Source organism: Stegostoma tigrinum, chromosome 1, assembly GCF_030684315.1.
Source record: "Stegostoma tigrinum isolate sSteTig4 chromosome 1, sSteTig4.hap1, whole genome shotgun sequence".
NCBI classification, from domain to species: Eukaryota; Metazoa; Chordata; class Chondrichthyes; order Orectolobiformes; family Stegostomatidae; genus Stegostoma; species Stegostoma tigrinum.
This window is the reverse complement of record NC_081354.1, coordinates 1,425,899-1,441,074: the sequence shown is the minus strand read 5'-3', so window position 1 is coordinate 1,441,074 and position 15,176 is coordinate 1,425,899. Positions and strand designations below refer to the sequence as shown.

General features: G+C 42.1%; 1 protein-coding gene across 10 annotated transcripts in view; it reads right to left on the bottom strand.

Moving 5' to 3' along the window:
• Positions 1-2,596: 2,596 nt before the first annotated feature.
• LOC125451628 (sodium/hydrogen exchanger 9B2-like) overlaps positions 2,597-15,176 on the bottom strand; it is a 180,186-nt gene continuing 167,606 nt past the window's right edge. For 7 of the 10 annotated variants that reach the window (XM_059646162.1, XM_059646264.1, XM_059646171.1 and 4 more), the window contains 2 exons: positions 12,669-12,864; positions 2,598-5,417 (listed from right to left, as the gene is read on the bottom strand). In XM_059646162.1, coding sequence (XP_059502145.1) covers positions 5,350-5,417; positions 12,669-12,864 — 264 coding nt within the window. In that variant the 3' untranslated portion in view covers positions 2,598-5,349. Of the gene's footprint in view, positions 5,418-12,668; positions 12,865-15,176 lie in introns of all 10 variants that reach the window. The other 3 variants (XM_048528979.2, XM_059646348.1, XM_059646374.1) reach the window with 1 other exon arrangement.

The window sequence follows — 15,176 nt, the reverse complement described above, 5'->3', positions numbered from 1 at the left end:
GACATTTTTTCATCGCTTATTCCATTAGCATCTCACTTCACTCTGCGCCATGATTCCTTTTGTCATTTAATTTCTTCTACCCAATCAGAGATCTTCCTTCACATTCTACTACAGCCCTTTCCAACTTTTTATTTACTTAAACATGTAACATTCCTAACTATTGCCAGTTCCAATGCCAGATTTAATGTTCCAGGCTGATACTCAGTTTCTCCCCCTACATCTGGTTGCTGATCTTTCAGAATTATCAGCATTTTTAAAAAAATTTTCTACCACTCCCACAGACCTACAGGAAAGCTATGCAGCACAAATGCTGCATAATGCCAGTAATGAACATACTTAGAGGTTAGAGAGCTTGTGCTAGAAATTTATGTATGGATGGTCCAGCATCGGAGTCCATTAGGCTAATTATAAAATCCATTGCTGTCATATGTCCTGTACAAACAGGCCATACAAACCTGTATATGGGAACGAAGAGATTTAGTCCATCAGGTTGATTTGGGGCTCAGCAATTCAGCCTAGAGCAGGAACGCTGACATTTCGGGTCAAGACCCTTTTTCAGAAATGGGGAGGGGAAGGGGATTCTGAAATAAATAGGGAGAGAGGGGGAGGTGGATTGAAGATGGATAGAGGAGAAGATAGGTGGAGAGGAGACAGACAAGTTAAAGGGGTGGGGGCGAGCCAGAAAATGTGAGTGCAGGTGGGGAGGTAGGGAGGGGGTAAGTCAGTCCGGGGAGGATGGGCAGGTCAAGGGGGGTGGGATGAGGTAAGTAGGTAGGAAATAGGGGTGGGGCTTGAGATGGGAGGAGGGGATAGGTGGGAAGAAGGACAAGCTGGGCTGGTTTTGGGATGTGGTTGGGGGAGGGGAGATTTTGAAGGTTGTAAAGTCCACATGGATTGTCCCTCCCCTGACCGTATCCCAAAACCAGCCTAGTTTGTCCCCACCTCCCTAACCTGTCCTTCCTCCCACCTATCGCCTCCTCCCATCTCAAGCCCCATCTCCACTCCTACCTACTAACCTCAACGAACTCCCTTGACCAGTCCGTCCTCCCTAGACTGACCTATCCCCTCCCAAACTCCCCACCTACACTCACCTTTACTGGCTCACCCCCGTCTCTTTGACCTGTCTCCTCTCCACCTATCTTTTCCTTTATCCATCATCTATCTGCCTCCCCCTCCCTCCGTCCCTATTTATTTCAGAATCCCCTTCCCCTCCCCCATTTCTGAAGAAGGGTCTAGACCCGAAATGTCAGCTTTCCTGCTCCTCTGATACTGCTTGGCCTGCTGCTCTACGCCATGTTGTCTCAGATTCTCCAGGCTCGGCAGTTCTTACCACCTCAGCCTACAGCCTACCTTATAAGTGCCACTGCAGTCGTTCAGAACCTGACTATCACCATCGAATTAAATCTCAGCTGATCTATGCCTCAACTCCATTCATCCAAGTTTATTCCGGTTCATAGATATTCTTACCCAACAAAAATATCCCAGTCTTCAAAATTTTAATTGGCCTTCAGCTTGTCACGGGGAACGTGTTCTGGATTTTCACTACCGTTTGTGAGGAAAAAAATTTCCGAACTTCAAAAATGATCGTTCCCAGTTTTGAGATTATTCATTCTTGTTCTGTTTCCCCAAACAAAGGAAACAGTTCTTCTATAATGACTGTATCAAATCTATTTTAAATATCTCAGTTTTATAACCAACTGTTTAAGCAAAGGGAACTTGCTCCTTAGATTCCTCCAAGATAATGTTGCAAACCTGAAGACTTTTGCCAGTCAGCATCCGTTTGAACAGGAGAAACTATCCCAATGTCAAACCTCATAAAAGTGCATCTTGCCTTAAAAGAGGTGCAAGCAACCTGCCAGATTTCACACCCATCCAACAGATGCAATAATAAATTGGGCACAATCCTAAAACAGTTTTGCACCCAATTCATCAGACAGGGTAATCTGGACATTAAAAACAAAGAACTGTAGAAACTCATCAGCTCTGGCAGAATGTATGAACAGAAAAATAGATATAATGCTGAATCCAACATTTTTGGTCTCCAGCATTTTGCAGGATTTGCTTGCATTTGGGGGGAGGTAGTAGCTTAGTGGTATTATCACTAGACCAGCAATCCAGAACCTTGGGCAAATGTTCTTAGGGCATGGGTTTGAATCCCACCGCAACAGATTGTAAAATTTGAATTCAATAAAAATAAAAAATAAAGCCAGTCTAATGGTGACCATGTAACCATCGATTGTAATTAAAAAGTCACTAATGCCCTTGAGGGAAAGAAATCTGCTGCCTTTTCCTGATCAGGTCTACATGTAACTTCAGACCCATGGCATTGTAGTTGACACTTAACTGTAAGGGATAGGCATTAAAAACTGGCCCAGCTAGAGAGAGTCACATCCCATGAACAAATATTTAAAAAGTCTTCTCACTCACCAGTTACAATTATTTCACTTGGCAAAAATAGCACAAAATTAGGTTGAAAGAAATCTTAACGTGAAAATGCACTGAGCATGAATTTTGTAATGAGAGATTTTAATTTTTAAAATAAATCACTGGACCAATGTAAGCTGTGTTCCAGATGAAAATAATTTGGTAGTTTCTTTCTAATATTTTATTGACATTGTCAAAATAACCACAAATTGAAAATATTGAATTTGGTGGAATATTTACTTTAAAAATGTCGACCATATTTATGCAAAATATATGTGTAAAGCACAAATTAGCATGTATCTTAACTTTAAATTAATTTTAGATTGAAATGTAAGCCAGCACCAAGCACATAATTTTTAGGAACAGAAAAAATATGCCAGCTTCAAACAGCAAAAACAAATACAATTTGGTGAGTCCAATTAATAGTACAATTCAATATTTTTCTTGATAATTTATTCCACTGGTTTAGCATCATTGAGACAGCACTCTACTTGATTTCTGTTTCATTTCTACTTGCCATGTCTTCTGAAACTTTGCCTTGCACATCGATTGCCCAATAAATTTTAGAAACCTCTTTATAAATGGAAATATTATGTTGGTACCTCCAAGACTTGTTCTTTTTCTCCTAGAGAAAAGCAGCTTATCTGACAGAACTTGTCCCGACAAGGTAATACCCAGAATCATGTTTACTTCTTTATTGTAGTCGATATGTAGAAAGTGCAGCACACAAACAGTAATAACCTATGCTCTACATCAGTCCCCTCACACCCTACGTGGTCTCACTAACAGCAGAATCTTTGATTCCTTTTTCCCTGATGTATTAATCTACTTTCCCCTTAAATACATCTCTGCTGTTTGCCTTATGGACTCCATGTAGTAGCAAATTTCACATTCTTACCACTTTCTGGATAAGGAAGTTACTCCTTTACAAAATATATAATCTATTAAGCATAAATTAATCTCCTCTCTACAATTCATGACCAAAATTGGTAATTATACCTAATTAATATGTTGAGACAATTTTGTTTGATAAATACTCTCATATCAGATGCTGTACAGAATGAAGGTCCAATGTGCTGGAAAAGCATTGCTTTCACTTAATCTTCAAGTATAGCAAGTTCCACTTCTCATATCTGTCAACCTGATGGCTTTTGAGTGCAGTTACTAGTTTACAGATAAATGTGGGGCAGTTTTGATTTTGTAATGTACTAAGTTAATGGAATTTAACTGTAATCCATTGGTGTTTTGGGGCCTGTGTTTAGAACTGCAAGGTTGCCCCATGGTACATTTTAACACTTCCTGCTGCTCTTGTATTCTTAACTTTAGAAGCACTTCACTTCAGCTCCGACGAAGAGTCATCTAGACTTGAAACATTAGCTTGGTCTCTCTCCAAGGATGCTGTCTGACCCACTGTGATCTCCAGTATTTGTTGTTTTCAGTTTGGAAGAGAAAGACTTGAACTTTTTATAAAACTCTTCCAGCAATAAATTAATTTATGGTGTTTCTGTGGAAGATTGTATTTACAGTTAATTCATAAAGAAAGTTAGTTCCATTACAAAGATAAACATCTGGCATGTGTTCTGAACTGCTGTATGCATCACGTTTATATTAGATGGAAAAAGGTGCAGACACAAAACAGCATGAACCATGGCTGTAAATTCAATTTGCCCAGTACAAAAAAAGAAAAATACAATTCTATCACAACAGCTATAATTATTTTATACTCCAGATTCCAAAATTGATTTGGTTACCAAGACAGGGAGATACACCAAGAGGCGTTTCAACCTGGATTGCTTTGGTACAACAGTGATGAATTATTATCGCATTAATTGGGCTAAGAGTAAACCCACTGTCACAACAACAACAAAAGCAAAGTTGCTGGAAAAGCTCAGCAGGTCTGGCAGCATCTGTGAAGAAAAAAATTAGAGTTAACATTTCAGGTTTGGTGCCCCTTCATCAAAACGAGGAAATCCACTAGTAAATCATCTGTGCCCTTTTAGCCATAGAATTCTGATTGGGTCTCCAGAACCGAAAAAGAGAAAGTTAATTTTTTTTTAAAAGCATAAGAAGAATGCTAGGATTACAGTACTCATCAAGAGTTTTCCCACAGCTTCTCAGACCTGGTTCCCAGCTGCAGCAGCACTGGCATCTATCACTGAGCATGCAGTGTTAGACACAAAGCTCTTTCCGAACAGTTTCAGTTAAGGGGGCCAATAGATACTTTATAGAACACAGAGGATGTGGGATGATTGTCACAGCACAACATTAAAACTGGATTCTAATTTTCTATGTTCCAGATGCCTGTGGTGATAACTGGAACTAATTATTCCACTGGAACTTGCACAAGTAATAGATACAAACTAGATCATGGCCTGAATCAAAAACAGAATAGCTGGAGGAACTTCACATGTCCACCAGTGTCTGTGGGAGGAAAGCAGAGTTAATGTTTTGAATCCAGTGACACTCTACTTTCTTCCCACAGATGTTGCCAGACCTGCTGAGTTTTTCCAGCAATTTCTGATTATGTTTCAGATCTCTAGTACCTGCAGTTCTTTATTTCACATTATGATCATCACCTCATGGGCTTCTGGGGTACAAAGCAATTTAATGGCTATGGTATTTCTGCTTTTTTGGATACAACCCTAGTAACATTGATCTAAGGCTAATTGCATAAGTACTTTCATAATGTTAAGCAAATGTCTAAAATGCCCACATTGATTTCTACACAAATAATAATTCCAAACAAATAGGTATTTCAGTAAATCCGGACAGTTTCTTTTAAAAAATAAATCTACAAAATGTACAACAGTTAATAAAACAGCTTTAAAACCATTTCCTCTTATGTGCAGAGATATTCAAGAATGCCATGTCTGTTGAAATTCAATAGAGATCCTTCTGAAGTTTAATATAGATCCAGAGAACATCTTAGACTTCAATTTCATTTTCCACTCCTTGATGATGTTCATGCAATGTCCTGCTCTTGCTTTCTATGCCTATAGAATAAAACACAGGTCAATGACATAAATGTATGAAAATAACAAACAGAGGAATTTCAGGAAGGCTGTCTTAGTTAGTTATGCAGAGTTTGAATATCATAATGTAAGCGCTTCCAATCATGCCAGTAGCCACCAGAGATTTTGTAACATACACACGAAGCCAATGATTGAGAAGATTCTTCTCCAACAGTTGAAGGCAACCAGAATGAGCATTTCTGAAGAAGGGTCCAGACCCGAAACGTCAGCTTTCCTGCTCCTCTGATGCTGCTGGGCCTGCTGTGTTCATCCAGCTTCACACCGCGTTATCTCAGAATAAGCTCCAGGAACTCAAACTGTCAAAACGGTTCATCAACTAACATTCCTTCTACAGTGTGTGCAGCAGGATCAGCTGTAGTGAGAAGCCACTGATCCGAATCCCTTTTGTATGAGTTCAGTAAATATATAGTCTGCATAAAGAAGCAGCTGATTCCAGAGGCCCCTAATCCTCCAGAAACAGAAACCTCCTGTGTTTAATCTGGTTCTGTGCTCATGAAAGCATAGAACTAGGTGTCAGGTAAAAGCAGCTACAAAGTCATAGAGTCCTACAACATAGAAACAGGCCCTTCAGCCCACCATTCCGAAATCAAACAATAAACGCCAAAATAATTAATCTCCTTTGTTGCTTTCAATCACCCCAGGGTAGACTGAGAAAAAGGCTGAGCTTGGGCCATAGACAGCAAGAAATTCCTCCAATGTATGCAGGAGAACTTTCTGGAACAGTATGTTTCCAGTCTTAACAGGGACGGAGCTGTGCTAGATCTGGTCCCAGGAAATGAGGAAAGTGGAGAATGTCAGAGTGGGGGAATGTTTGGGACAAGGCAATTATAATGTAAATGATGTTCAATATTAATGTGGAAAAGGATAAAAATCCGTCAAGGATTAAGACCCAGACTAGAAGAAGGCAATTGTAGGGGGCTGAAAGGTGAAATGGAGCAAACATATTAATAGTAAAAGGTGGGTGAAGGATAGAGTGGAACCCATAAGGAACAAACAGGTACAGTGCTCACTTAAGCAAATGGGATGGCAGAATTACTAAATTAGCACTTTGCTTCTGTCTTTGCCAAATTAGAAAATGGTGACAACGGCCCAGTTGGAAGTGTGGGTCTTGAGCAACTCAGCAGAATAATGACAGATAAAGGAGAGAAGCTAAAAGTGCTAGCAGTAATCCAGGTATATAGGTCATCAGGCTCACGGGATGTGTTCTAGATTGCAAGGGAACAAATTACAGAGCGTTGACAGAAATTATTTAGACATCTCTGAACAAGTATTAGTTCCGTGGGACTGAAGGATTGCAAATGTGACTGTTGTTTAAGAAAAAGGCAGAGGATAACCCAGAAAACCACATACCTGTCAGCTTGACATCAATAGCTGAAAAACTGATGGAGGCCATACTCCAGAGTAAGGTAAATACACACTTAGAGAAAAATAAGTTAATACTAGACAGTCAACATGGGTCTGCGAAGGGCAGGTGATGTCTGACAAATTGTGTTGATTAAGTGACACAGGCAGTGGAGGGTAATGCTGTGGATGTTGTATCAGAAAGCATTAGAGATGGTGCCACATGGCAGGTTGGTTAGTAAAATAGAAATGTTTGGAATTGATGGCTGCATGGAGTAGAAGTTGGCGAAAAGAGGGAAAACAGAGTGCAAGTACAGTTGGGTATTTCTGAGGCTGGAGATGCATTGAAAGTGATGTTGCCCACAGATTGGTTCCAAAACCATTCCTGTACTGATTTAAGTAAGCCATTTGGAGACAGGGGTTTTGGGAAAAACCTCTAAGTTTGCACGTGTTACTAAGCTGACGAGAACAGTGAGTTGTGAGGACAATGCCGAGTGACTTTAGAGGAACATTGACAAGCTAGCCAAATGAGCAGACACCTGGAAGATGAATTTCAATGCAGAGAAATATAAGGTAATACATTTTGGTAGAAGAAACACAAGGAGACAATACAGGGTGAATGGTACAACTCTAAGGGGCGTACAGGAGCAGAGGAGCCTCAGAGTTCATGCTCTGAAGTTGGCCAGACAAGTCAAGAAGGCTCAAAAACAGAAATTGCTTCAAAAACTCAACAGTGGACAGTGAAGAAGATTATGTGGAAATGCAGCCAGGTCTTGATCAACTAGGCCAGTGGGTTGTGGAATGGCAGATGGAGTTTAATTTAGATAAATGCAAGGTATTGCATTTTGGTAAAGCAAAATAGGGTAGGACTTGCACAGTCAATGGTAGGGCCCTGGGGTATGTTATAGAACAAAGAGATCTAGGGTACAAGCTCACAGCTCCTTGAAAACAGGTAGACAAGGTGGTGAAGCCAGCTTTTGGCATGATAGCTTTAATCAGTCAGATGACTGAGTACAGGAGATGGGATGTCTTGTTGCAGCTATACAAGATGCTGGTGAGGCCACATTTGAAGTACAGCATGCAGCACCGCACTATAGAAAGGATATTATTAAACTAGAAACAGTGCAGAAAAGATTTACTAGGATGTTACGTGGACTGGAAGGTTTGTGTTATAAAAGAGGCTGGATAGGCTGGGACCGTCTGCCCTGAAGCGTAGGAGATTGAGGGGTGATATTATAGAGGGATATAAAATCATGAGAGGCATAGATTAGGTAGATAGCAGGCAACGTTTTACCGTAGTAGGGCAATCTAAAATTAGAAGGCATAGGTTTAAGGTGAGAGGGTAGAGATACAAAAAGGTGCAGAGGGGCAACTCTTTCTACATAGAGGGTTGGTGAGTGTCTGGAATAGGCTGTCACAGGTAGTGGTGGAAGCTAGTACAATTTCATAATTTAAAAAACATTTAGAGACGTACATGAATGGGATAGGTATGGAGGGATATGAGCCAAACACAGGCAAATGGGACTAGTTTCAACTGTGAAAACTAGGAGGCATGGGCAAGTTGGGTCGAAGGGGCTGTTTTCATACTGTTGATCTCTATGACTCTACATCTGGTGACATCTACGGAGAGAAAGCAGAATTTATGTTTTACAAAGAACACAGATCAAAGAAAATTACAGCACAGGAACAGGCCCTTCAGCCCTCCAAACCTGCGCCGATTGAGATCCTCTGTCTAAACCTGTCATCTATTTTCTAAGGGTCTGTATCCCTTTGCTTCCTGCCCATCCATATACCTGTCCAGATACATCTTAAAAGGCACTATCGTGTCTGCGTCTACCACCTCCGTTGGCATTAAATTCCAGGCACCCACCACCCTCTGTGTAAAGAACTTTCCACGAATATTTCCCATAAACCTTTCCTCCTCTCACTTTGAACTCATGACCCCTAGTAATTGAGTCCCCCACTCCGGGAAAAAGCTTCTTGCTATCCACCCTGTCTATACCCCTCATGACTTTGAAGACCTCAGTCAGGTCCCCCCAATCTCTGTCTTTCTAATGAAAATAATCCTAATCTACTCAACCTCTCTTCATAGCTAGCACCCTCCATACCAGGCAACATCCTGGTGAACCTCCTCTGCACCCTCTCCAAAGCATCCACATCCTTTTGGTAACATGGCGACTAGAACTGTGGCTGAGCCAAAGTCTTACACAACAGTAACATGACCTGCCAACTCTTGTACTCAATACCGCGTCCGATGAAGGAAAGCATACCGTATGCCTTCTTGATCACTACTGACCTGCGTTGCCACCTTCAGGGAACAATGGACCTGAACAGCCAGATTTCTCCGCGCATCAATTTTCCCTAGGACTTTTCCATTTACTGTATACTTCACTCTTGAATTAGATCTTCCAAAATGCATCATCTCGCATTTGCCCGGATTGAACTCCATCTGCCATTTATCTGCCCAACTCTCCAATCTATCTATATTCTGCTATAATCTCTGACAGTCCCCTTCACTATCTGCTACTCCACCAATCTTAGTGTCATCTGCAAACTTGCTGATCAGACCACCTACACCTTCCTCCAGATCATTTACATATATCACAAATAACAGTGGTCCCAGCACAGATCCCTGTGGAACACCACTAGTTACAGATCTCCGATTTGAGAAACCCCCTTCCACTTCTACTCTCTGTCTCCTGTTGCCTAGCCAGTTTTTTTATCTATCTAGCTAGCACACCCTGGACCCCATGCGACTTCACTTTCTCCATCAGCCTACTATGGGGAACCTTATCAAACACCTTACTGAAGTCCAAGTATATGACATCTACAGGCCTTCCCTCATCTATCAAGTTTGTCACTTCCTCAAAGAATTCTATCAAGTTGGTAAGACATGACCTTCCCTGCACAAAACCATGTTGTCTATCACTGATAAGCCCATTTTCTTCCAAACGGGAATAGATCCTATCCCTCAGTATCTTCTCCAGCAGCTTCCCTACCACTGACGTCAGGCTCACCGGTCGATAATTACCTGGATTATCCCTGCTACCCTCCTTAAAGAAGGGGACAACATTAGCAATTCTTCCAAAGCTTCGTCTGTCCTCAGTCGCCTAGACCTTACGTATGCTTTCTTGTTCCTCTTGGCTAGTCTCACAATTTCACCTTTTATCCATGGATCCCTAATCTTGCCTTTTCTATCCCTCATTTTCACAGAAAAATGTCTCTCTTGCACGCTAATCAACCTCTCTTTAAAAGCCTCCCACATATCAAATGTGGATTTACCTTCAAACAGTTTCTCACAATCTACATTCCCCAGATCCTGCCAAATTTTGGTATAGTTGGCCTTCCCCCAGTTTAGAACTCTTCCTTTCAGGCCACTCTCATCTTTGTCCACAAGTATTGTAAAACTTACAGAATTGTGGTCACTACTTCCAAAGTAGTCTCCTACTGTAGTTTCAACCACCTGGCCGGGTTCATTCCCCAACACCAGGTCCAGGATGGCCCCTTCCCAAGTTGGACTACATACATACTGCTCTAGAAAACCCTCCTGGATGCTCCTGATGAATTCTGTTCCATCTTGACCCCTAACGCTAAGTGAATCACAGTCAATGTTGGGAAAATTAAAATCTCCCATCACCACCAGGCATTGAGTATAGAAGCAAGGAAGTGATGCTACACCTGTACAAATCATTGGTCAAACCACATTTGGATAATCGTGTTTGGTTCAAGGAAGGATGTTAAAGATCTGGACAGATTCTGAAGGAGGTTTACAAGAATGATACTGGGAATGAGGGACTGTAGATACAAGGCAAGATTCAAAAAATTGTGCTTATTCTTGGAGAAGAGAAGATTAGGGAGGTGATCTTATGGAGGTGTTCAAACTTATGAACTATTTTGACAAGGTAAAGAAGAATATTCTTTTTTTACTCTTGGTATATCGGTGACTAGGGGTCACAATTTCAAGACTGTCACAGTGAGACAGCTAGGAATGAGATGTGGAGAAACTGCTTTACTCAGTTGTTAGGATTTAGAATGCCATGCTTGGGAGAGTGATAGATTGAAAGAGATGAGGACTGGAGAATGGGATTAGCTGGGTAGCTCTTTCAGGAGGTGTGACAGACACGATGGGATGAATAGTCTCCTTCTTTACTGTAAATTTCCATGATTCTAAAAATAATGGAAAGGGGGATTATCCTGTATTTTGAGAAGCAAAATATTTGAGATCATATCTAAATATGCTTTTACATAAAACAGATGTTTTTCTTGCATGCACTCATATCTTTGAAAAGGAAACACTTATCACGGCCTTCCCTTTTTGCACTATCCAACATTAAAAACAGCAGGAGAACAAGTTGTTATTGGACTAACTGAGCTTTGGGAGACTTGTAAGAATGCATATCACATTTTTAAAAAGTGTTTAATCTTGTTCCTATACAATATATTTACTGAAGATTGTCTCGACCTGCTATTTTGACTCTTAAAGAAGGCAAAATGCAACTGCCATGAGTTGATACAATAATGAGACAGTAGCGGATCATTATTGCTCTGATGAAGGGTCTAGGCCCGAAACGTCAGCTTTTGTGCTCCTGAGATGCTGCTTGGCCTGCTGTGTTCATCCAGCCTCACATTTTATTATCTTGGAATCTCCAGCATCTGCAGTTCCCATTATCTCCAGTTCATTTCCTGTTTTTGCTGTCAAAGTGGATAACTTCATTTAATCTGCCACGCATTTGCCCACTCACTTAGATTGTCTAAGTCACACTGAAGATTCTCTGCATCTTCCTCACAGCTCACCCTCCCACTCAGCTTTGTGTCATCTGAAAACATGGAGACATTCTACTTGGCTCTCTCATCTAAATCATTAACATACATTGTAAAAATCTGGGGTCACTGGGTCCTACTCTGTAAAAAACCAGTTTATTTCTTCATAGATAACACAGTGTGGAGCTGGAGGAACAGAGCAGGCCAGGCAGCATCTGAGGAGCAGGAAAGCTGACGTTTCGCGTTGGGACCCTTCTTCAGAAATAGGCGAGGGGGAAGCGAGCTCTGAACTAAATTGAGACAGGAGGGGTGAGGCTGGGGAAGGGAAATGGATGGTTATAGATGAGTGCAGGGTGGCAGTGCTGGGGATTGGTCAGTCAGGTGGGAGGAGCGGATAGGTGGGAGAGAAGATGGACAGGTTGTGTCAGGTCAACGAGGCGGGGATGAGAGGGAGGGTTGGTCAATGGGATGAGGCCAGGGAGTGGGGAGATTTTGAAACTGGTAAAGTCTACACCAAGACCATTGAGTTGTAGGCTTTTTAACTAGCAATGCTACTCCACCTCATTTTCCTTTTTATTTGTCCTTCCTAAAAATGGAATACTCCTGAATGTTCAGTTCCCATTCCTGGGTCACGCTGCAGCTATGTCCATGTAATCCTGACTATAAAGGGGTATGATTATATCTAATTGCACAACTAATTCATCCATTTTATTGCAAATACTCCATGCATTAAGGCACAAGGCCTTACGGCTTGTCTTTTTGACATTCTTAGTGTCATTTGCACCATTTTGCACAGTATCCTGTTTGGTTCTTATCCCTGAATTCACTGCCCATCACTTTTCTTATTTCCCATTCTGCCTTTTGTTTATGCCCTCATTTCCTTTCCTTGTCTCTTTCTGGATATGTTCCCAACTCCTCCCCCACCCCACCCCCCACCCCCCAATTTTAGTTTAAATTCTCCCCACCACACTTGTAAATGCTCCCTCTAGGAAGTCTGGTCCTGCACAGATGCTCCAACCCAGCCCCTGGTCCCAACAAACATATCAGCTTTACATTATTCACTAAACATATTAAATTGAAAGATTTTTTCTGAATTTTTAAAAGACTGACCTTCTCCATGATTTGAATCCTGCTGATTTGATTTATGTAGCAGCTTTGGTCCTAGCAAGCCAATAATAACTGCTCCGATGGGAGCCGTGATGAGGATTCCCAGAAAGGCCACAGTGAGAACACTTAAACCGTAGTCTGTTGCTGTTTTGTCATTTCGAATTCGCGCCATGTCCAAAGCTACAGAGCCGATGGCAGCCTAATTCAGGACAAGGAAGCAAGGTTTTCTGTGATACATTATGAAAAACTTGATGAGACCACACACTTATGACAAAGCCTAATATGAACACTCGATGTGTACACTGAGCAACAAACAGACAGTTTTATTTATTGAAATAACTGTCCAAACTGGAAATGATAATAAGTTAAATATAGAGATACTATACGACAATGGTTTTTATTCATGGTGGTTACCAAAGTAAATTTAAGTTTGGATACTTTTTTTTCTTCTTTTATAAGTTAATATACCGCAAGTAGCAGTAGTGTAACATGTGTAGCTGTTGTTGCCTTCCCACTTACATCCATGATTCCTCTGATGCTTTACGTCAGTTTCAGAATTTCAGAATTTGTGGGCTCCAGTCTTCTCCTCTTCACTATGGATGTTTACACTTGCAATCCCCATCAGAATGCTCTCAGGGCTCTATACTCTTTCTTGGAAAAGAGGCTTGAACCATCCCCGTCAACCAGTACCTCCTCCACCTGGCCGAGCTTGTCCTCACCCCGATCAACTTCTCCTTTAGCTCCTCCCTCTTTCTTCAGATCAGAGAGGTGGCCATAGGTATCCACATGAGCCCCAGTAATGCTTGTCTCTGTGGGGTATGTGGAACATTCCTTGTTCCAGCTCTACTGCGGCCCCCACTCACAACTCTTTCTCCAGTATATCAATGACATCATCAGTTGTTGCTTCCCTCCCTCATCTGAAATTGGAAAAATTTAGCTATTTCGCTTCCAATTTCCAATCTGCTCTCAGCTTCACCTGGTCCATCTCTGACTCCTCCCTTTGGTTCCTTGAAATCTCTATTTCCATTTCTGTAGTTAGGTTGGTCACCAATACCGTGGGCACAGCCTTGGAATTAGAGGGGGTAAATTTAAAACGGAAATGAGGGGACATTTCTTCAGCCAGAGAGTGGTGGGCCTGTGGAATTCATTGCCACACAGCGCAGTGGAGGCCAGGACATTAAATGTCTTCAAGGCAGAGATTGACAAATTCTTGATCTCACAAGGAATCAAGGGCTACGGGGAGAGTGCAGGGAAGTGGAGTTGAAATGCCCATCAGCCATGATTAAATGGCGGAATGGACTTGATGGGCTGAATGGACTTACTTCCACTCCTATGTCTTATGGTCTTATCCACCACAAACCCACTGACTCCCATAGTTATCTTGACTATCCATCTCATACCCTGCTTCCAGTAAATGCTATTCCATTTTCCCAGTTCCTCCACCTTGGTCTCATCTGTTTTGATGATAAGGGGGCCTCCAAAATGTCCAGCTTCTTCCTCATTTAAGGATTCGCTGTGATTGACATGGCTCTCAGTCGGGTCTGACCGATCTCCCACACTTTGGCCCTTACTCCAAACTCTTTCCACCAAAAGCAATAACGTCCCCTTGTCCTCATATGATCCCACCAGCATCCATATCCACAGGATCATCAGCCCATTTCCACCACCTCCAGCAAGCGCCTCCCCCCAACGTCAGCCTTCCGCAGGGGCTGTTCCGTCCAGGACAAGCTGGTCCACTCCTCTTTCACTCTCAACACATCCCCACAGCCTCACTGTGCCTTGCCCTGCAAATGCAGAAGGTGTAACACCTGCCTGTTTACCTCCTCCCTCCTCAGTATCCAAGGGCCCAGAGACACCTTCCAGATGAAGCAGCAATTTACCTGCACTTCAATCAATCTAGTCTCCTGTGTTTGTTGCTCACAAATTGGTCTCCTCAACTTTGCAGAAATGGAGCATAGATTGGGCGACTGCTTTGCAGAATACCTATGAGCTGTTTGCAAAAAAAGTCCGAGCTTCCAGTTGCCTGTCACTTCAATACGTCACCTTATTCCCTGGCCAAAATCCATTTCAGGCCTGCTGTAGTACCCCAGCAAGACTCAGTGCAAGCTGGAAGAACAGCATCTCATTTTCTGCTTAGGAGCCCTGCAGCCTTCGGGACTCAAAATTGAATTCAATTGCTTTAGGGTGTAAGCACCTTTCCCCATGCTTTCCTCCACTCTCACATAGTAGGCTTTTTCATCATGTGGGCTTGCTACCACACTCTTGTCAGCTACTAATCATCCCGATCAGCAGCTATTCATTTCCCCCAGACTAACCTTTAACCACTCCTTCACCTGTTCAGCCATTTTCTCTCTCTTTTGGGCTCTATCTGTATACTACCACTACCCCACCAACTCTATCTTCTGTATAAAACACATTCTTTTCATTGCTACAGTCAGTTCTGAAGAGGAATGCTGGACCTGAAACATTAACTCTGATTTCTCTGCACAGATGCTGCCTGACCTGCTGAAA